Source organism: Prinia subflava, chromosome 9, assembly GCF_021018805.1.
Source record: "Prinia subflava isolate CZ2003 ecotype Zambia chromosome 9, Cam_Psub_1.2, whole genome shotgun sequence".
Lineage (NCBI taxonomy): Eukaryota > Metazoa > Chordata > Aves > Passeriformes > Cisticolidae > Prinia > Prinia subflava.
Window position 1 is genome coordinate 11,997,968 of NC_086255.1, and position 22,409 is coordinate 12,020,376.

Here is a 22,409-nt window from a genome sequence, read left to right on the forward strand (position 1 = left end):
TAACTTGTAATTTGTGCGTTCATGCAATTGCAGATTTCATCTTGGGCTACACAGATACAGGACTTTCTCTTGTTCCCTGGCTGAAATAGTGTATGCTGCAATTTTGTATTTTTTTTCTATTCCACAAAGTTTATGGAAAAGTCACCTCAGCCCTCAAACCTGAAGAGCTTCTGTCTGTGTTGAGCAAGTTCTTAAGGTTTAAGTACTCAAGGAAGGATGTTTTTTGGAGAAGGATGGGTTCAAAATAAGAAGAAAAGCATACTTTTCCAAAAGTGGTCCCTTGGTGCTGTGATCAGAGTTGCTCTGCAAGGTGGGATGAGCCCTGTGTGCAGTCTGCAGAGCAGGTGGTGCTTGAACCTGGCACAGTGAGGTCTGATCCTGCAGGGTTTCTGGGCACTGCTGACTCCTCCTGTCTGTCTTTGAAGGTTGGAGGCCCAAATAGCTCAACAAGTAGAAGATCACTGCTGTGCAAAGCAGCAGACGGGTAAAACTGAAGCTTCTGGTAATGGGTCCCCTCATGCAGGGACATCTCTTGGGGATGCCAAAGGCAGTGGCTGAGGAGAATATTGGGGGAGGAGGTTATAACAAGGGATTTAATAGTGGAGGGGTAACAGGTTGGTTTTTAGCTTTTCAGTTCCCAGCCTGACTGTAGGAGATGTTCCTCTGTGCTGGCATGTTGGTGGATGGTGCACAAAGAGTCCTGTTTGGACACCCCAGCTCTCTGAAGGATGCCAGGAATTGAACCTGATGCAGCACACAGTCCTGGGCACAAACAGTGGCAAGTGTGACTGGAAACTGTGCCCCCTCTGCCCTTTGTGCTGAGTGAGCCAACCAGCTTGAAAGGGGTTTTTTGGGCTGGTGCAATCACTATTTACTAATGTATCCCCTTGTACACTGTAAGTCACTGTAATTGCTTCCCTCTTGCCCATTTTTCTCAGAGAACCACTACCAGAATTGTGCTGCACTCAAGACTGAATTTTTATGGTCTTGCTTTAGTGCATTTGCAGTGTTAGTTAAAATCCATCTCGGGAGGAGCAGGGGCTGAGTTCCGGGCCGGGCACTGAGCACCAGGTGGCGATGCCGGACCAGCGCTGCAGCTCCTGCACCTCTTTCGGAGCATCCTCCCTCTCATCCTCCTCCGCCTCCTCCTGCCCGCCGCGGGCTGAGCCGCAGCCGGGGCGCCCCGGGACCAGCCCTGCATGGAGCAGGGGGATACCCGCGCTCGGGAAGGTCAGAGCTGCACCACAGCTGGCCTTGGTGGAGAATAGCTGGGGAGCAAGGGCAAAACTGCAGCTCTGCTTTGGATGAGGTGACGGTGATGGCCCGGGGAGGGAGGGCAGGGTGACTCCAGCGATGCTCAGCAGATTTGGATGCAAAGCTCATTGTGGCAGCTGCGGGAGGGGCTGCACAGGCTGAGGCTGGTAGAGGGGAAACCTGGTGGATGTGCCACGGTCCCTCTTGCTGATGCCAAGGAAGGGGAAGATCTGAGTTTGGCCCAGAGCCTTAGCATTTCACTGATCCTCATCTGTGGCAGTGCTTGGGCTCCGCAAATCTGGCAAGCCAGTGCTGCCAGTTTCTAGGGCATTCTGTGTTTTGCAACTCTGCCCCTTGCTCCTGAGGGAATGAGGAGGCTTTCCAGACCCACTAGAGGTCCTCCTGTCCCAGGGAAAGCAGGAGCTGGAGCAGCTCTTGGAGGGCAGCACAAAGCTGTGCAAATTTGCCTTGTCCCAACAGGGGGCATCTCCTCAGGCTGGTGTTGGAGAAAGCTGGGTTGGAGAAGTGATTTCTCTTTAGCCTGGAATGTTTTAGGCTACTGAGGAACTGTTAGAGTGGAATGGCTTCAGCTGGAGAGGCTGAGGACACCATTCCTGGGATGTCCCTGGCCCTCGGCAGATGGAGCACCCACACTGAGGGAGAAGATGCCACCTTAAATACATCCTGTGACAAGAGCGTGATCCAGATAGTCTCTCATCTACTGAATAGTTAAACAAAAAGATGAGGAGAAAACCTCACATTTGTTGTTTTGTAGGTGTGCTCCTGAGCAGATACCTGCAGCAGAGGACTGGGTTTTGAGGCATGACCTCTGGAGAATCCAAATTCCCTTTGGGTCCTTGTGTCCCTTGCTACACACTCAGGAAGCATTTGCGTCTTACCTCAGCATGTCACTCGGCCAGACCACAGATTGTCAGTGGGCCTTCTCAACATGCAGCTCGGTTCAGGGCTGGGATGGAACTGCTCTGCCTCATCTTCAGCCACCAAACTGTCCCCTCCTAGGCTGAGCAGCGTGTCCTGGGTTTCCTCACAGCACACGTTCTCTTCCTTGTGCTGGTGGAGGGCGCTTTTTTGTGGTTACAGCAGAGTGTAAACAAGGCAGTGAGAGTAACAGAGCTGTGACTTCTCTCTGGGGAGGGCATGAAGAGGCTCAGGAGTGTGGGGCCTAAGCTTTCAGGAGTGCTGTTAGCCCTTGCTTTTACTTCCTTTATTCCTTATGTGTGTGTGGTGTCCACCAAGGGATATTAATGTCCACCTCCCAGTGCCCTCCCATCCTCAAGCACTAAAGGAAAGCCTGAGACCTCTCCACGCAGCTCCCCCTAAGAAAGAAGCTCTCATGCCACTTTTGCTTTTACCTCAGCCTCTCACTGTGCTGGGCATCGTGTTTTGCTGCTCTTATGAAGTGGTAAATACTCAGTCACCCATGCTGCTGCAGGATATCTAAATCAATTTTATTCACGATCACAGTTATCCAATTTTTCACAATGAATTATTCTTGTCTTTAAACAGAACACAAAACATCTTAAAGTAAAGCAATGAAATGCAGATGACACAACACAGAGGTACATGGGAACCTACACCAGTCAAACAAAACAAAAGATTAGGATTTTTGTTATTTTTACTGGTTTTGCTGGTTTGTTTTTTTCCTCCCTGGAGAGAGCCTTTTTCTCGTCCCTGCTTACAGCTGGAGGCCACCCTGTGCAGGGGTAGGACTGAACCCCAATTTGTGAACTCAGATGCTGGGGGAGCTTTCAGCTTCTCCTAACTCCTAGAGTTTGGTCCACAGTAAAACAAACACAGTTAATATATTAAAACACTCTCAATTCAAAAGGTGAAAAGGGAATTTACACCACTGCACTGGTACCCATGGATGGAATTTCTTGAAAAATAAAATTTACCCCTTGGCTTTTCCTGCATGGAGGGGGACTGGTCCCACTGGTGTGGTGAAGGCTCGGGAGGCTGCTTATTGCACGTTTCCCCACATCCACTATTTCATCAACACCTTTTTAACCCTTGGGTTCCTCCTATTTGAAATCTTTGCACTGGAATTTGTGTAGCTACTGAAGAAAGCTCCCTGTGTGTGCTGGTCACAGCTGGAGCTGGCGGTGTGCCTGAGGACCAGCCGTGCTCCTTGCAGGGCTGCTCTAACTTCCCCCAGGCTGTGCCAACCAGCCTCCCCCTGCCCCTCAGTGAGGGCACCTGGGAATGGGAGCCACGAGCTCTGGAGCTTTGACAGCTGGCACAGGGGACAGGGCTGGGTTTGGGCTATACATCAGAGGTATGCCAGGAAATATCAAATCCCTGTCACCCAGAGTATCAGTGTTCAAGTCAGTGCTGCCCGCAGGGCAGGCTGAGGGAGCTGCAGACCCTGGGTAGGCTGCAGTGGTGGTGGCACCTTCAGAGAAAGGCTCTACAATGTGCTCCCCAGTGAGTAGTCTCTTTTTACATCTCCTTGAGAGATAGAGCAGGGATGTGTTTTCCAGGTGTTTTAAGGAGCAGCCTCTGCCAGTGTGGGTGGCAAAAACCCTCCTGCTGCTGGGGAGAGGGGGGCATGATGTCCCCTGCAGCAAGTGCATATGTGCATTAAATGCTGTTATCCCTACACCACACTGTCCCCTCTACCACATCAATGGCCAAATGCTCAGGTGCAAGAAAAAGCTCAGCAGGAGGGGTGTGACTCCTTGGCCTCCCCTGCTCTGGCCAGCTGGGTGAGGTGGTGGGGGCAAACTCCCAAACTCCACTGCTGTGGCACCCGAGCCCTGACCCCTCCTCAGGACCCAGACACAGCCCCTCCCTCCCCTGCAGTCCAGGAAGGCTGGGATGGGTTGGGAAGGGAGGCAGACAGCTCCCATTGCTGCCAAGCCACCCAGCCCAGACCCAGGGGCCAGCAGCCCTGGGCACAGCTGTGGCCATGGCAGAGCAGCTGTTTGCATGGGAACCATGGGGGCCACCATTGTCCCTGCTGGGCACAGCCCCGTTCCTGACTCAGGCAGGAGAGAAGGAGATTTGTTTAAATAAACCAGAGCAATTTTTCTCATTCCTTACTTCCTAACAGATAAGGACAGCCGTGTCCTGCCTGTGTGGCTGTGAAGAGCTGAGTACCACCTGGCTGGTTTTGATTTAAAGCACAGTGATAAAGTTACCAGTAAAGGTAACCCACAGACATGTGGGTTTATACATTCTTCCCCGGTGAGGCTGGGATTTTTCCTCACAAGCGCTGTCTGGATGGTAGGGGCACAAAGGTGAGGGAGTGATGTGTCCCTCTTCCCACAGGCCCTGGGGAGCGGCGATGCTGTTGAATCCTTTGTGCTGCGTGGGGCCCACAGCAGGCTGGCGGTGCCGGGTTCCAGAGCCGCGGGCAGGGACAGGAGGTGCTGACGCTGCTGGCAGGGAGCAGAGCTGCTGCCAGTGTTCACTGCCAAACCCCCTGTGAAAGCCTCTGTCAGAGAATGGCAATGGAGGAGCCGGGGATGGCCCTCAAGGGGCTGCACTTCTGTCTGCAGATATGGGGTGGGTTTTACTTCACAAATCTTGGGTTCTTTTCTGCACTGGCCCCAGCCTCTCTGCTGTGAGTGTGCTCACTGCACCTCCCTCACTGGGTCAATGCTTGCCTTGCTCCATCCTTTCTAAGGAGCCTTCTCTGGTCAGGCTGGTTGTACAGAGAAATATGTTGCTCATTTCTTCTCTTCTGCTAAGCTGTCTCTGTATGTGGGGTGCCTCTGGAAGGAGAGGTGTAGCACGGAACCTTTTATCACTTGTTGTCTATGCTAAAGAGTGGAGACTCCCCTCTGCTGTGCATGGTGTAGAAAGGGATGATTGCACCAGCTGGCTTTGTTTCAGATAAAGTTTAAAATCCACAAGGGAGAGTAGTCCATCGCAATTTCCCTGACACTGGAGTTCAGCCCCAGGACTTGCTTGAGGGATAGGAGAGCAGCATCTAAGCTTGTCTCATCTGTTGTCCATGGAAGAGGAGGTCATGGTGGTGGTGGGGGATGGAATCTCCTGGGTGATGAATAAAGCCTGTGTTGTTTCACAGCCTCCTCCCCACGTGCCCAGTCCCCACCACGACATCTGCTGCTGCTCTAAGTGCTGCGGTATGTTTTGATGATATCTTTGATGGCCCGCCTGCAAATGGGGCAGCAGGCATTGGCCATCTTCTTGAGCTTCAGCCCACATGAATAGCAGAGACACATGTGTCCACAGGAGTAAATGACCGTGTCTACCATGTTCTCATAGCAGATGGTGCATTCATCTACCCAGGGCCCTGAGACGGACGGCGAGATGGGTGACTCAGGCAAGCTGCTTGGAGAGTTGGGAGCTGTGCCTGCAACACAAGAAAACATGATCACTCCTCTTGCTTCCTGACATCCCAAGGTAATTTCAGCAGCCACAGAGGGAGGAACCATGACCTAGCAAAAATGCATGTTCCAGGACCAGGGTTCCTTCCTGAGACCTGCTGTCCTACTCACCAAGTCCTGGTTCACATGCCAAGGCTCAAGGCAGCAGAAAGGCAACACCTATTGGAGTCTGCTGCCCATGAAGAGCAAGCCAAGAGACAGCTGTTCCCATGCCACAAGGATTTGGTAAGTTATGTATCCCACCATCAGTGCCTTTGTTTCTGTCTTTAAATGTGTCTCAAATCATTTAGTGCAGTTACTTCCCGTGTGGGATCATGCAGGTGTGTGGAGTTTTAAAAGCACTGCAGAACAGCCAACACTTTTTTACTGCATGTGCATTTATCTAAATATCACTGTACTTCATTGGCACATTAGAAATAGCAATTCTGTGTTTTACTGAAGGTGTGTGGAGGGAGAAAGGGGAGGTGTAGGCAGACCTCTAGCTCCAGTCCAAGCTAGCGTTGGGACGTGTCAGTGCCACACAGCTCTCCAGAAGGAGCTCTGTGTCACAGGGCCACGCATGCAGCAGAAAATCCGCTGCTTCCCTTGGGACCTTTCACGATGAAAAGGGTTAGAGAAATATTGCTGTCTAGGCATCCAAGCAGCTTCCACATAAAACAGACTGAAAATAGCCCTTGCAGAGGCTCTCCCTTCCTCCCCAGGGGAGCTGATGGGATAATAATATTCTGTTGATTATTGTGGTTTTCGAGCCCTTCTGGGAGGCAAGTGTGAGATATGAGGGGAGGCAAAGAAAGGCAGCAGGGGATCCCACCACTCTTACCACTGATAGAGCTGCAGAGGGGGCCAGAGCCACACGTTGACAACAAGGGGCCAGAGACGCCACTGCAGAGGACAGTGGGGGAGTTGGGTGTCGATGTGGGCGAGCTCGGTGTCGACAGTCCCAGCCGCTCTGCCAATACGGTGGAACCTGTGCCGTGGAAGAAATCTGTGGTTACTTTTAAAAATTGAGGCTGATAAGGCACTGGGGATATGTGGCAAGGGTTGTAGCTCTCCATGCTTGACAGGATTGGTCTCATCAGCATGGAACCTAGGGAGGAGATAAAAGAATCCTCATATGCCTTTTTTTAATGCTAGCAGCTGGTCCTGAAAACATATCAAATTCCCATAACCCTTGAAATTTGCTGGAGCTCCCTCAGCTACTATAACCCTTTGTTTCTGCCCTTAAATGTGTCTCAAATAATTTAGTGCAGTTACTTCCCATGTGGTTTCATGCTTATATATGCCCCCAGTACTAGAGCCAGCCATAGGCTTGTAGCAGTAGAGGACACAGCCTGCAGAAGGGTGGGCTGGACTCCAGCACAAGAACACATCACTTTGTCAAAGCACTCTTTGCTAACCTAGTGCAAAACTGCACCGCTCCAGGCTTCAATAAATTCATGCAAAGTCACTCAAGGACTTTCCAGAAACAAACTTGAGGGTCTGGCAATCAGGAAATGTTAGCTATGCTCACTGCTCTGCCTCCTTCTTGGGTGGCTTGTCAGAAGTAGGGATAGGTCACCAAAATGCATTTGGATCTAGGATGAGCAAGGACAACTCTCCCTCATTCAGGAATGTTTTCTCCACTTGCATGTCTGGATGTGATGGCTCAGGAGTGCAAAGCTTCTTCAAGGCTCTTCTAGATGTCCCCAGCTCCATTACTTCCTGCTCTCACTGCCCACCATCAACTCCACATCAGTGTGCTCTCTGCCAGTGAAGCAAACTCTGTCCCACAGCCTGTCTGGCACCTTCCTTCCATCTCAGCCTGTTTCTTCTGCTGTTATAGCAACAGATATCTTAAAGTCCCTTTGAGAAGGGGAAAAAAAACTGGAATGATGAAAACTCTACCTTCTGCAGAGGTTTTGTAGGGGACTTTCATTGCTGCCAATGCAGCCTGGTCTTTGCTTAGCCAGTGGTGAGACAGCAGCACACATGTGCTTGAACTAAGGGGATGGTTTCCTGGTGGTAAGAACCAGTTTGCCTAAGGTTTTAAAGTTTTTAGCTCCCCAGCTGAGAAGACAACCAGGAAAACTCCAAATCAGAACTAAAATGCTGAGACTTCTTCATGTTACCATATAAGGAGCCAGAGACAGGGAGGGTTTGGATCCACAGTGTCCTCAATGAGTTGGAGACTATTCTCCAGAGAAAACGCAGCAGTGGGAGGTCAGGAAAACCCCATGTGCCAGAAAGATCCTTCAGTTCCTATCTGCAGGGAGGCCACTGACCAAACCTGGGAGACAGGGACTGCAAGAGCCAGCTGGGGATTGTGCAAAACAGCAAAAGCACAGATTCTCCTGCTCTTTTTAGCAGAACAAGACTGAGCAGTGAAAGTGGAACACAGGAACTTGGAAGGGGTCATGTTTGAGTCAAAATCTGTTTTGAGGAGTGTGTATGAGAGAAGAAGCAGTTAGCCCCAGCCTTCAGGCCCTCAGTTTCACCCCTCTCCAAAAAAAAGGAGCTCTTTGCTTCCAGGCACAACCTGAAGTTAAATTAGACTCTGTAAAGGGCTTTGGAGCTCTCACACTTGAGATACTGTAGAGAGATACCTCCTTTGTCACACAGATGGGAGCTGAGGCTGGAGCTTGGCTCAGTAAATAAGCAAAGAGAAGGATGCAGCCTCTAATGACAGCTACTAGCAAGAGCCCTTCCCCTCCAGTGTGACAGATGACCGAAGCAGAACACTTGCCCTGTGGTAACACACACTGAACACAGGCCCAGCAGGGGTACAGGGTTCAGCTCATTCACTGCACACACAAATATGAACACTGAGCAGCTGAACAAGTTTTTCAAGCCTTCCCTCTCTCCCCTACAGCCTGGAGACATTTCTTCCACTCAGCTGACACACAGCACATTGCCTTTCTAACACCAACCTGGTCATTTCATAAAGGCAAAATAAAGACTGTTAGGAGTGTTTCTCTTCCTGGACTAATAGGAGAATTTGGAGATGCCCCAAGTACCACAGCGTATGAGCTGATGAGGCATGCTGGCAGCAGGGCAAATGGCCTTTCCACAGTGCAGGGAGAGCTCAGCAGTGTAGGAACCATGGTTTTCTCTGGTTGGAGCTGGTTGGAGTCCCAAAATGGCCTTACCCAAGGGCCAGCAGACACCTTGCCAATTCTTCCTCCTAATACAAGGCGCAGCTCTTGACTTTTCTCCAGCATCAGTATAGAGCTTTGTTTAAAACCATCTGAGTTCCCTACCAGACAAGACACATTTCTCCCTTGGTGACAGAATAATCAACATAAGACACGTTACTCATGCTTTAATATATTGCTGGATGGTGTGCAGATACCATGACAAGGAGCATGGAATGAGATCATGAGCAGAGTGGAATGAGTGTGGCCAGTCTGGCTTAACTAAAACCAGATACGCGTGCACAAGGCCAAACATGCTCATTGTGTGCAGAGTTCCCACCAAGAGCCAGCTTTCAAACCATGACTGAAAAAATGAAAAAATTCTAAGTAAATCAACTTTCTCTCTCTAAAACCCCCAGATCAATTGTGTCTGTTGCTAACTTGTCTCATGCTTGATCTCAAACGTGCTGAACATGCTGGAATCACCCTTAAATAGATTTTGAATCAATTCCATTTGCTGTTTTATCTTTACAAAGTACAATTATTAGCAAAGACCAATCTAGATTGATGCTTTCTCTACGCTTCTGTCATAGCTCTGGGAGAGAGATGCAAACAAATTGAACCTCTATGTCCACCCACCAAAGTGGGTGTTATTTTTTTCAGAAGAATTATGTTTTCAGAAGAGAGCTTTACCATGGAATGTACAGACAACATGATGCCAGGAACGGCTGCTAGTATGCTAAAGGTTTGTAATTCAAAATGGTCTGCCAAACTGGAAATAGGATCAGAAACATCTGGTATGGTATTCAATGTGATCAAATGCAAAATGCAGCACTTAAGCAGAGATAATCGGCTACCTAAACACAATATCATCGTGTTACAAAAAGGTTGAGCCAATCCAGGGTCATCCTTCTCCTGATTAAGGAGGCTTTGTCCCCAGAAATACTCAAAACTCAACTGGACAAAGTCTTGTGCTACCTTGCAAGTTAGCCCTGCTTTGAGAAGGAGGAGGTTGGGTTAGGCAATTCCATGGGGTCCCCTCTGATCTAAAATATTGTATGATTCTATGATTTTTATATGACATTTTTCACAGCTTGATGAATAAAGTAAAGAAACAATCTGTTCTTCATGAGTATTCTGGGTAAGACAAGAAATCATGGGTTCAGACTCCTGATGTGCTAAGGTTAGACATTGTGCAGATAGTGAAGCACTGCAAAGCAATCAGGCTTCCCAGAGAGACCATGGCATCTCCATCATCACAGCTCTTTCAGGACAGGAGGGTGAAGCCTTCAATCTCTTGGGATCCCATACAGCATTTACAATTTTTGGGAGTAGCTACCTGAATCCATAATTGCCCTTTTATAAAATATCCTGTGACCTAAATACAGCAGCTGTGGCTGTCAGAGATGTTTTTGATTCTCTGTATCTATTGTGGTGATTTCCCAGAGCACTGCAATCCACTCTCCAGGGTATCTCCTAAGGCTGTCCCAACTTCCAAGCATCTCTCCTCATGGCAGGGGAGAGCTCTACTGGAGGACTTATAATGGTAAGAAGACAAGACACAGTCAGTGTTCCCTAAAAATACAGTTTTCAATTAACTCTCCCCCTCAATTATTTTATAAAAATATTATTTCTATATACATTTCTATAACATTAATGCATAACCAATTCTCTGCACTTCAGAATCATTCTTTTTCCCCCTTTGAACGTTTTCCCCCTTTTTCCCCACTTAAACTTTGTTTTTCCTGTCTTACAGGATGCAGTCAGTGAGTGTCCACTACTACACAACTCACAGTTCACATAGTTTGATGATCTTCCACATTTTTATGGACTTTCTTTGCCCATAAACATCTTGACAACTATTCCAGAAGCTTAACTAAACATTGTTCCTGAAAGACAAAGTACAGAAGCCTTCTTCCATAGTTTCTAAGGAACATAAAGTCTTATGCAACACAGTAACTTGTCCATATGCTGAGTTTCATGTGGAGCATATTGACAGCCCCTTCTGTTTTGTAACACATTTGCTGCATGAATAGGACAGATAATAAAGATCAGCTAATTATCAGCAGCAATCACAGATTTTCAAAGTTATTCCATCCATCCACAGGCCCCAGAGCTTCCAGCTCACAGTGGAAAAGGTTGGTACACCTGCTCAGGTCTGGCTGCAGCTCATTTAAGGGAGCTCAAGAGATCTCTGCACTTCTCACAAATTTCATTCGAGTGAGCACTGGGTACCTGGCAGTCATAGTCACTTAGATGCCTTTGAAAACTCTCAACATGATTTCCTTTTGTTGGGAGACAGATTGTTTAAGCACGTAGGCTAAAAGTCTTACCCCGTCTCAAAAACTGTTTGATACTCTTTCTCATATTTAACACTCTCAGTGTATCAGGGCCATTTATTTTGTTATCTAAACAGGATCCAGCTGGCACAAAAGTGGATTCTGAGCTCATGTGAACCTCTCTCTTAGGAGGTCTGTCCCATAATACATGAGCTGCTCCAGAGTGAGTGGGCTGTGATGTTGGATACTGGAGCATCAATATTCTGTTCAGATTTTCCTGCTTCCAGCCAAGGCTGCAGGAGAGCTATTCTGGGGCCACTGAGGTCTTGCCCAACAGGGACTTCTGAATCCATCGTGCTAAAACAAAAGAACAAAGCACCTGTTGCTGCTTGGTTACGTGGTAGTTAAAAATCAACGATAATGGTAGGGAAGGATGTGAGCATATCCATCATTTCTGAAGGCTGTAAAATACATGTATTTACACATCCATTTGTTGTGTTCCCACAGTGATGGGAACAATACTGCCCTGGCCAGAAACCAGAGCTTCCTTCCCCTTGGGCTCAATGTTTTTTCACCAACCATGCTCTCAGAGCCCAGCCTCTGTGCTGCAGCTCATCTCTGCCTCTCAGGTACATCAGTACCTGGTGACCCATCAGCTGATGATCCATGGGCTTTTTTGCATTCAAGTGTTTCCTGAAGGACTTAAAAACTGTTCTGAATAGAACAATAACACGTTTTGTCCTTCACAGGCCCATGAAAACATAAGGGGTTTCGCATTATGCTAAAGAAATGTCCGGAACTAGGTCAAAAAGCAGCCTGGCAGATTCTGCATGCAAAACCATAAGGTCTGTGTTTGCAGATGGGCGTCAGACAACCACTGTGTGAGGAAGTAAAAGTTAGATCCAAACCACATGGAGAACAACAGTTCAGACTTTCATGAGGAACAGAAAAGGAGTGTACTTTATGGCTTTACTGGAGCCTTGCTGTCTGCTGTGTCCAGAAGTGCAGCGGAGCACCAGCACATCTATTCCCTCCTGCAGTCACAGGCACACTCCAGCTAAGCAGGGGAAACACGAAAGCTCCAAATGCCACAGACGTTTTTGATTCAACAGCTCTCACAGCCCAAACCCAGTGTGCTCCCTGGAAGCAAAGAGCACACAGCAAACTTACAGGGTATCTTTGTCGACCTGACAGGTGAAGTTCAGTGGTCACTCAAGAACTTAGATCCTGCAGAATCCTGAGGGCATGGACACCATGCAATGAATGTCTGGCTGAAGTGAAAGAGTCAAAGAGTTGGAGCTCTACCTCTCAACCTGAGAAATACTAGAGCAACAAAGCACCCAAGCACATGCTTACATCAAGATGAGGTGAAAAAAGAAGCCCGGACTAAGTAGCTGAAACCACAAAAAAAATGAGAGTTGATGCTTTCATCTTGTTTAAGAAAAACAAATTAAAGCTATTTGGGAGACCATCGCAAAGATAGTTCTGTGAGGAAAAGGAAAATTGCTGCCTAACTTAGCACCTCCAAGCTCTGTGCATTTCCAGGAGGAACAGGTATAAATAGGTTGGTAGCTGCATACAGGAAACAAATACTTTCATTTACTTGGCCAGCACTCTCTGGATTTCCACCGGCACTGCTGGATATAAAGGGATCTGACAAAGAATCAAAGAAAGATTTTAGTCTGCTATGTGATTCTCACAGTAGCCAGAGTAACTAACTCACATCAGTGTTAGATCAAAGAATAGGCAGATTTTATCTGTCCTGACAGACCAGTTGCAAGGCAAAAAGACCGGTATGGAACCCCATGTATTTATATAACTCCATGTATACTCCTGTGTATTTACTGTAAGAAGACAGAGGTGTTAGGAGATTAGGGAAATCCATACTTCACTTACTTTGAAAATCTCACTGCAGCCAGTAACTGTTTCTCATACTAATGATGATAACAGTTCCTTGTTAACACCTTGTTAGCTGATGATAACAGCTCCTGTCAAGGAGAATGTGTAGGGGCCAAGACATTTGGGAGCCCTGAGGCTGTTGCTGGAGGAGGTGTGTTTGCTTTACCCAGCCCTTACCCGGATACCAGCTCACACCTCAGAACACAGGCTGATGTCACTGACCACCTGTGGCAAGTGCCGGATAATTGTATGTCATGTGTGATGAGAGCTTCAGTGGATGGTACAAAGGTGCCACAAGCAGTATTAACACTGACATTGCTGGCATTGGCCACAGGGAACCCCAGCATTTGACTGCATCCACCTCTCCAGTTTTCCAAGGCTCAAGTTATGACTTGTCCTCTCTCATACAGCAGCTTCTCTTTGTGCTAATTCTCCTTTGAAACAATGAATATAAAACAAGAGGTGGATGGAGAGCTCTGTGCAGTGCTAGAATCAAGCACAGCAGTTAAGGATGCTGTATTCTCTTTGCAGCTATTTCAGTTTACCATCGGTAATGTGCACTTCACTCAGAATGAAAGCAAACCATACATGATAGGAGTATTTATGATGAAGCATCAATTAATACAAGTGGATTGCCTTCCAGGAGGCACAGAATATTAACTGTCCTCCTTCCCCATGGTCTCTAACACCATAAAATACCCTGTACCCTGCAGCACATAGGAATTCCAGGCTGTTAAATGACACACATGGGCCTGTTAGATCCCAATCAGATTAAATTAGGCCATTTTCCATACAAATAAAAACATGGAAGATAGAACTCTGGGGCATATCTAATTGAGAGTCTGTTCAAGGAAGATATTCATTATGAGCATTTCTATGCAGCAATGTCTAGGCATTTATCAGGCTTCTCTTATGCTGTGTTTAACTCAACAATTTCCATGTCACTGGAATGAACCAAGGTGGAGAAGGATCAAAATTCCAAAGGGATAATGTACTGGCCAGCTCAGAGATCAGAAACAGGGGGTTGTGAGCCAAGAACGACCTTCTCTCAACCAGCAGAGGCTTCTAAGGAATTCTGAGATCCTGGATGCTCCTCACCTGTGTGAGACTTTTCTACAAACTTACCTACAGTCCATGCTGTGAGCAGTGTGTATAACAACTGCATGTACCAAACGCCATTTAAATATTTTGTGTGCTCACTGCAGAAATTGCATGTGCAAAGTATCTAAGTGCACTCAGATAGGAGAAACTTTTTGGAAGGGACAGAATCTCTGCCATAGGCTGCTGGAGTCCTGCAAGAGTCAAGGAACAACCACAGGATAAAAGTCTGCTTTACACAGGAATGAACAAAAGCCTGGAAAGACAAGGTAAGATGGGATTATCTCCCAAAAAGTCCTACAGATTTTTCGGAGGATCAGGCCAGACAAGTGCCACAGCAGAGACAAGGGAAAAGAGAAGAAAGTCTCCCTTGGGGATACACTGGAGACAGTAGTGGCAGGAACAGTATCAGCAAGATTAAGTGAGGGGTTCTGAGATACAGAGAAAAAATACTCTTTAGAAAGGAGAGGGCAGTCTCCAATGGCCTGTGAATCATTACTGGTCTGTGGTGAGCTGGTCCCTCACCTCATATAGAGCAAAAGTCAAGGAAAACCAGACAGGGCAGTGTGATGAACATCACAGAAGGAGACAAAGCAATTCTCCCTGGTAAACCATTGCTCTCTGACATCTAAGCAAGACACTGCTCTGTTCATCCATGATGTTTCAGGACTTTCCAGCCAACCTCAGGAAAAGGGCTGTTTCTACAAGGGCAGCACTACCAGGGTGCTAGGTCTGACCACCAGTAAGAGTCATAATGGGCACAGCTCTGAGTAAGCCTGCCTGTCACTGGGACTGACTGCAGCTGGCAGTCCTTCAGACTGGCACCGAGGCCACTTCAGATCAAATTTCACTGTTGATTTAGAGAGACCTTTGCCAGCAAATTGTGTCCCACAGTACTCTGCTGAACCAATTTCCATTTTGGTCCATTGCCCACTGCTGTTGTCAGAAATCCCAAGGAACTGAGGACACGGAGCAGTTTTTTCTGCAAGCCCCACATCAAATCTTTCTTCCTCGCCCCTTCAGATTTGAGCACATTGTTCCATTTCAAGAAAGTCTGAAAGAAGGATGCAAACCTCACCAACAGCTGATATCTAAATATTTTTCAATGGGCAGCTAAGCAGAAGCCCCAGTCCATGTCCATGCTGAAGGAGGTGGGAAGGATCCCACATACTGCATTTATCCAGCATGGATGTGAATTCAGACTGACCCACACCAAATGCTGCCTCTTGGGTTGCTTTTTTCAGGCCTAGAGCTGGCTCTTGGCCAACATGAGGAGACATCCAGAAAGCTGCTGCATTGTGCAGCTGTTCAGGTGGGGCTGGAGTTATTGAAGTGCATGGAAAGAAAGGACACAGAGAAGCTGGCAACTGGGCTTCATTAGTGTGACTGTTGATGGAACATGTTATTTCATTGCTCAAAAGAAAGCTTTAATATTATTGGAAAGGATTAAATTCGCAAGGGAAACCACCAAAAAATAAAAAGGGAGATGAAGGAAGATGTTTTACATGCTGCCAATTCAACTCTGAAACAAAAGAAAATGAAAGAATATCCCCAACCATTTGGATCCTCAAACATTAAATATATAAACTTATTGCTGTGATAGCTTCTCCAGACATGAGTCATACATTTTGAAACCTTATGGGGTCAATCAATTTAACTTCATAAATGAATTACACCACCAAAACCTGACCAAAACCAGACCATTGTATCCAGACTGGCTCATTTCAACCTTTCAGAGCTGTCAATAAAACTGTGTGTGAGCTGAAACGCTTACCAGCAAAAGCTGAGAGCAGTAAATCAAATTTAATAGGCTGGTTTTGTTGACTATACAGGAATGATGCCTGAAAAAACCAATCCAAGCCTGAACTAATGAAATTCCTAAAGGATACACAAAGACTGTTTTATTTCTACATGCCTAATGATCTGGGTTTCTATTTGGTTGTTTTTATGTGCATAATCCCCAGAATTACTAAATTAAGACCAGCACTTAACATATAAAATATTTAGAAGGGCTTCCCTGACAAAAGATCTAGTGCCTCCCTCAATAGCTGGTTCCTATAGTTAATTACTCTCATTTATATTTAATTTAAATTTGTGTCCCTTCATTTCCCAGCAGCTTGATATTTTTTATGCTATTATCTGCTACATTAAAGTGCCCTTCTCTTTCATTTATCTTTCCTCCATGTGGTCAAGTTGCCTTTTAAACTTTTCTTTGAAACAAATTGACATTCTTCTGCCTCCCCTACAGACTGTGGCCTCTCATTGCATTATAGCAGGGCTTGGGTTTAATTTATTTTACTTTTGCTGGGATGGCATGAAGAATAACAGTGTTTCCAACCTCATCTTTATTTTCAGCTGGTTTATTTCTCTTACAGCAAATATATTGCCAGTATATGATGCCAAATTGATAAGAGGAAAACAGAAGTCAGAATTCTTTACTATCCAGCTGACCCCATACTGCCCTCCTCTCCTACAGAGTCCTGTAAAATCCCCAGCCCGGGTAGAGGTGGTCTCCATTAATATTAGGAAATAAATGTTGTACGTCCAGCACTGTGGAATAATTGCAGTCAGCAAATGTCAGCTTCTGTGGCAAAGTCACAAGCCAGCAGAGACCGGGGCTTGCTCCTGCTCTGCATCAGGATCAAATAAATAAAGTCCAAGCACCAAATACAGTATCCAGTGATCAATACCTGGAGTCATCTTGTTCTCTCAGTCAAAAATAAACCTTCTTTAAGTGCAAGAGTGGCTGTCCATTCTCCAAAGAAAACTGAAAAGCTGGAGAAGGAGCAAACCCAGCAACTCTAATTTCACTTTATAGTCAGCTGTGGTGCTGGTGTTCCTTTAACTCTATAACATTGCTTTGGTTAATCTCTCAATGGTGCACCCCAAAAAATAGAATGACATCTGCTGTTTAGGATAGGTTTGGTCCAATTATGACTTTTGCAGTATTTGTGTCTCATTTCTTTCAAGGATATATAACTTCACTTTTTCTTTTCAAGCTAGAAAAAGATGACTATAAATGTCTTCTGCTGTGATATAAAGCTCAAATTTTTTTCCACAAAATTACTCTTATTTGCATTCTGAAGATGGAGCTTGTCATTAGAAAGATGAACACTTTACATTCTTCTTACATTTTCTAATATTATAAAGATAGATATTATGGCAAGCACCATAATCTGTTCCAGTGCAGTCTAAACAGTGCACATCACTTCTCTAATAAAACTGCAATAGTTAGAGATGGGAGTTCATTATTTTCTTTGCCTTCTGTCAGGATATTGCTGATCCATGTAATTACTGCAGTTGCAGAGATGCAGTTGGGACAGCATCAGTGCCTTTCTCTGGGCAGTTGCACTGCACTGATATTGTACTGATACTGGGACTGCACTGCTCCCAGGACTGTTATACTGGAAATATACGTATGAAAAGGTCTATTTGTATTTTAATACCTGTTAAAAATTACAAGCAAGCTCCAATTTCATAACATTTAATTTGGAGATAGCAGCTTGCTGCCCAAGCTGATGTGGATAAAGCTGTACACTCAGCAGGGTCCTACCCTTCCCTTGAGAGAGGCGAGGTCAGCAAGTCCAGCTCTTTTCACTTACATCTCACTAAGGAACAATAGCCCATTTTCAGGTTCTTTTCCAGTGACCGAGGCCAGAAAAGCCTGTCATGGTCACAAATACAGTAAGTGAGGGGTTTCTTAACTCTGCACATTTCATTATTTCATTTCATTTCATCCAAATGTAGATTTATCTAAAACATGCACTGGAGATGTACTGTTTGGGCTGAAGCTGTGATCAGGCAGGGAGGACATTTGCAGAGCATGCACAGCAGGAGGTTTACACAGGAGCTCTGTGTTCATGGCCGTGCTCTGTCAAACTCAGTATGAGGATGTGATTCTGTCCCTCTTGTATCCACGCTGCCCTGTTTCAGAGCTCACTGCAAGTCTGCTTGCCCTGTGCCAAATTGCCAGAATCAGTGATCTCATATGAAAGGAAGCACTGGTCAATGATTTAGTTTTACCAGCAGCGCTATGACCTAAGTATGTTTTCCTTCTAATGTACACAGGAGCATTTAATCTCCTGCTTTACTGAGCTCTGTTTGACTTCACCTACCATTATCACAATGACATGTTGGTGGAGAGCAGAGCTAACCATGGATTATGTACTCTACCCACATCAAATGTAATCAGGCTGAATTAGCAGGGATTGAGTCTCAGGCTCCTGGAAATAAATTGCAGTATTACATTTGTCATCTGTGAGCCTTTAGCAGCCACAAAACACTCACAAGCAGAGGCCTGTGGTCAACTTCAAACAAATTATACAAGGCATTTCATACTGCATATTAAGGTGAACTGGACCCTGCAGACAGATGTGTGTTCACCACAATTTATCTTTAAAGACGTCTATAAATCCTAAAAAAAGGAGATGTTGGTTGGCTTTTGTGTTTGATGGGGAGACAAATTGTTGGGGGTTTTTTTTCACTGTTAGCTATGAGGAGTATTTAAAGCAAAATGAAACATAAGTATAAAGTTATATAACAGTATAAACACAAAGGAGCATTTAAAAATCATCTTTATTTAGAGAGGTACCAGGAATTATATGATGTCTTCAGAATTCATCTTTCACTGTCTGACACTGACACAAGCAGAGCCATGATATGGTACAAATTCATGACCAAACACATCCTATACTTGGTCTAATATACACACACAAAAAGGTGAACTTGATCCTGAGAAATGTTATTTCAAAGCTTTTCCCTCCACACCTTTAAATCATGACTTGCAGCATCTCAATGAAATACATCAGCTAAAAGAGCTGTAAAAGCAGCAAAGATACCAAGAGGCCAGCTCTTCAGACTTCTATCAGCCTGTGTGAGCCACACTGCCTTAAAAAGGGCTGGAGGGCAAGGAAACCTTTCTCCTGTTGAGATGGTCAGTGCCATGCCCTGTGAACCACTGGGTTTACTCTCTGCTTGCTGGCTTGCCTCTCACATACAAGCCTGGGGAAAGCAAGGGCATCCCTCTTTTGGGAGTCCCTCATCCCAGATATCTAACACACAGAAAAGGGCATCAGATCTCTTTCCTCCCACTGGCTATGCCTTAGATTAGCTCAGCCCAAAGCACCTCTCCTCTGCTTTTCTTGCTTCTCCTAGGTCAGTGATGACTCATCTGTACTTTAATGGAGGTCCCCGAGGCTTAATTCATTATCTGAAAAAAGCTTTGAGACCATCACATGAAGGGTGTCACAGAAGTGCAAGGAGGTTGAGTCTTGTAACTCATACCCATATGCTATGTTTGTGCCTTTGCATATTTTTTTCTTTTTATAAAACCAAAATTTGCACCTCATCCTAGAGCAGGTAGGGAGCCGCTCACTCCCTCTCCCATGATGTATCCCTCCCTTGCTCTGTTGTGCACAAGGCTTGGGAAAAGGGGGTCCAACATACCCAGCAGTCGGATTTGCATGATGGCGCCGTGCAAAACGAAGAACATCCAGAGGGGCTGAGAACAGTCCGCGCACACCTGCATGCCAATGGCGGCACCGTTGTGGCTCAAGTGCAGCTCACCGTCAGAATTCACCATAAATCCCAGGATGTCTCCGCTCTGGAGCGGCACCAACACTCGGCAGATGGCCCAGAACTCCTTTCGGTCGACCAGGGATTCGGGGTTGTAGGGGAGGTCACTGGGGCGCAGGGTGCTGGGGTCGCAGGACGTCACTCCGTAGGACAGCGTCCCTGTGCGCACGGCGTTGGACTTGTTGATTTTGACAAAAATGGTTTCTTTTATCCGAAGGGGCCTGCTGGTGAACACCAAAGTCCTCTCCTCCCGGGCGTGCTCCAGGCGGGCCACGGTTTGGTCGTCGAGGATTTTGACGTGGGGTCCCCGGAGGTGGTGGAAGCGGAGGTCGCTCTCCAGCTGGGACGGGAGGAGGTGGGAGTGCTGGGAGTTGAGGGAGTTCTGCGGGATGGGGCAGGTGGCGGCCGTCACGTGGAAGGCGTCCTCCTGCAGGTTGAGGTCGCACAGGCTGACCGAGAGGCGCGTGTCCTCCGTGTCCCGCCGCAGCGACGGCCGCCGGATGGCCGTGAAGGAGCGCGGCCGCAGGCAGTCGGGAGGGATGATCTCGCTGTCTGTGGGGAGAAAGGAAACAAAACAGGGGTCACTTCCAGAGAAAATTGAAACATCTAGGAGCTTGAAAAAGTATGGGCTTGCTTGATATGTTTAAAAGGGAGAATCAGAGACCTGCTGCCATTAATAAATTTTTCCCTTTGAAATATGGGAGCAGAGTATCATGAAATGTATTTGCAATCAATTGCTGTTCTTGTACTTTCCCCACCAGCAGCAACATTTCCAGCTTCTGAGCAGGCAGACTCAAAATCAATGGCAAGAATTGCCCAAGGGAGGCTTTCCTTCGAGAGGGAAAGCAGAGGATAAATATCTGAAATACACCCTCAACATACCAATCAATATCTCCAAGTTTTCATGCCCTCTTTATTGTCTACAATAATTCTCACAGACTTATGAAATAAATATCTAGCTAGCTATTTTTTTTATTTAGAAGAAATTGCTATGTTCAGCTCTATATGATTTATCACCACATGAAATTTAATTAACATTCTTGTTGATGCCTATAACTATATAACTAATATAACTGACCTGTCTATAACTAATCATTAGTGTTCTGGTTCTCACTGCAGAGCAGCACAGATATGAATTTTACAATGCAGAATTTGAGAATATGCCAAGTTTTAGAAATACAATACAATCATTTAGTATTTCCAAGCCAAAGAATTAAAATTCAAATCCACAGATATGTAACTAAGAAAGATGATGCTCAGACATTCAAATCTACCAGTGGAAACAAAATTGCACCTTCTTTGTTAGTATCATCTGCTGCTTCAAGAATTAATCAATTCATTTGATTCTTTTTCTGAGGAACATACTCCCCTGTCTTTAATGCTGAAGTTACTTATCTTTAACACATCCTTAGGTGTGCTGTTGCCTTAGAAATTTTAAAGAACAATATACTGAGAAAAAACCCTTCCTTAAAAAATTATAAAGAAAGCTGAGATAATGCAAAAATTTATTCTTATGTCCAACATTCTGAATTCTGAGAAGCATGAGGAGACCATTCACTTGTGGAAACTGAGTATGTGGAAAAGTCCTGGGACAGTGTAAGAAGCTGTGACCCAATTGGACTGAAGTCTGTTGTGGCTTTGAGCCCATGTCCAACCCCACACAACACAAAGCAACACACCAGAACCCAGCGTGGGACGTGCTGCAAACACAGCACAAGGAGGAACAAGAGAAAGAGGCAAAGTTGTCCTTAAGCACATGCTAGGCCCCTAAAGTGGACACCTCTTACAGCCACATATCCTTGGGATTTTATTTATGACAACAAAGAGCAGGACATCAGGTTACCTGAGGATTTTCCCAATGGGACGTACTCTCTCCCAGTACACCAGAGTAGTAGCTCTGCACTGGTATGCCAAGGAATGCTGCCAGCTACTGAGTAGCCAACATCTCCTGCAATATCTGAGGTCTGACTAACAGCCTTTCCTGTCCTCCTCTTCTGGGAGCCCTGACAAGAGCACACCCACACAAGGTTTGGCTTCAGTAGAGCTCTTTGCTTTGCTTAAACTGGATTATTCCAGGCTCCTCTTTAAATAAACTGCTATTAGAAGGGAAGCAGAGTCCTAAAATAAAAATGGAGTTTGTTTCTCGTATTTGATTTTCTGCATACTGATATTTCAGCCTCTCACAAGTTAATTGAAGAAAAGGAGGAATAAATAAAATCAGAAATTACCCCAAGTAATCTAGAAGTGGGTTGCATTAATGCGTTGAAATATATGGGCTAGCATTTGCATTCCAAGTGCTCCTGCTGGATAGCACAGGACTTATTTTATCCTCCTTTAGCTGGAAACCTACACAGGAGAACAAATTAATACTGGCAGCTGATGACAATCCTTTTGTGTAGGTGAATGGATAGAGACCTTTCTGAATAGGAACAGAAGGTCCTCTCTATTTTATTCCCTGCAACTATGCATGTGCAGCTTGGCTGACAACTGTGATGTGTGGGTAGCTTGCAGCCAGGGTTTTGAAACAGCTTGTTTTCCACCAGGATGCTTGCATTTCCCTTTGGCTGCTGGACAGAATATCTTTTTCCATCTGAAAAGAGGTTAAGAGAGATGGAGTTCTGCAGACAAGACACATGGCAGTGATAGCAAACCAGGGTTACATATCCAACTGTGTTATTTAAATCCCTCAGTAGCTCAGATGCATGGCCACCTAAGAAATAAGATGTCTCTAGCATATAGAAGTGACTATGACAGTTCATTAATGTTTGCAAATAACCATGGAAGAAAGGATTACAGTTTACTGGCTTCTGAAGTATGTT

General features: G+C 45.9%; 1 protein-coding gene and 1 long non-coding RNA gene across 5 annotated transcripts in view; one reads left to right on the top strand and one right to left on the bottom strand.

Annotated features, from left to right (window-relative positions):
* Positions 1-2,702: 2,702 nt before the first annotated feature.
* Positions 2,703-22,409, bottom strand: part of NEURL1 (neuralized E3 ubiquitin protein ligase 1) — a 142,758-nt gene continuing 123,051 nt past the window's right edge. For all 4 annotated transcript variants that reach the window (XM_063405378.1, XM_063405380.1, XM_063405377.1 and 1 more), the window contains exons 4-6: positions 19,462-20,142; positions 6,451-6,597; positions 2,703-5,596 (exon numbers count right to left, since the gene is read on the bottom strand). In XM_063405378.1, the coding sequence (XP_063261448.1) occupies positions 5,355-5,596; positions 6,451-6,597; positions 19,462-20,142 (1,070 nt within the window). In that variant the 3' untranslated portion in view covers positions 2,703-5,354. The remainder of the gene's footprint in view (positions 5,597-6,450; positions 6,598-19,461; positions 20,143-22,409) is intronic.
* LOC134554648 (uncharacterized) lies at positions 4,652-17,063 on the top strand. Its single transcript, XR_010081299.1, has 4 exons — positions 4,652-4,782; positions 5,647-5,855; positions 9,385-9,485; positions 10,497-17,063. It is a non-coding gene; the product is annotated as an uncharacterized LOC134554648 (long non-coding RNA).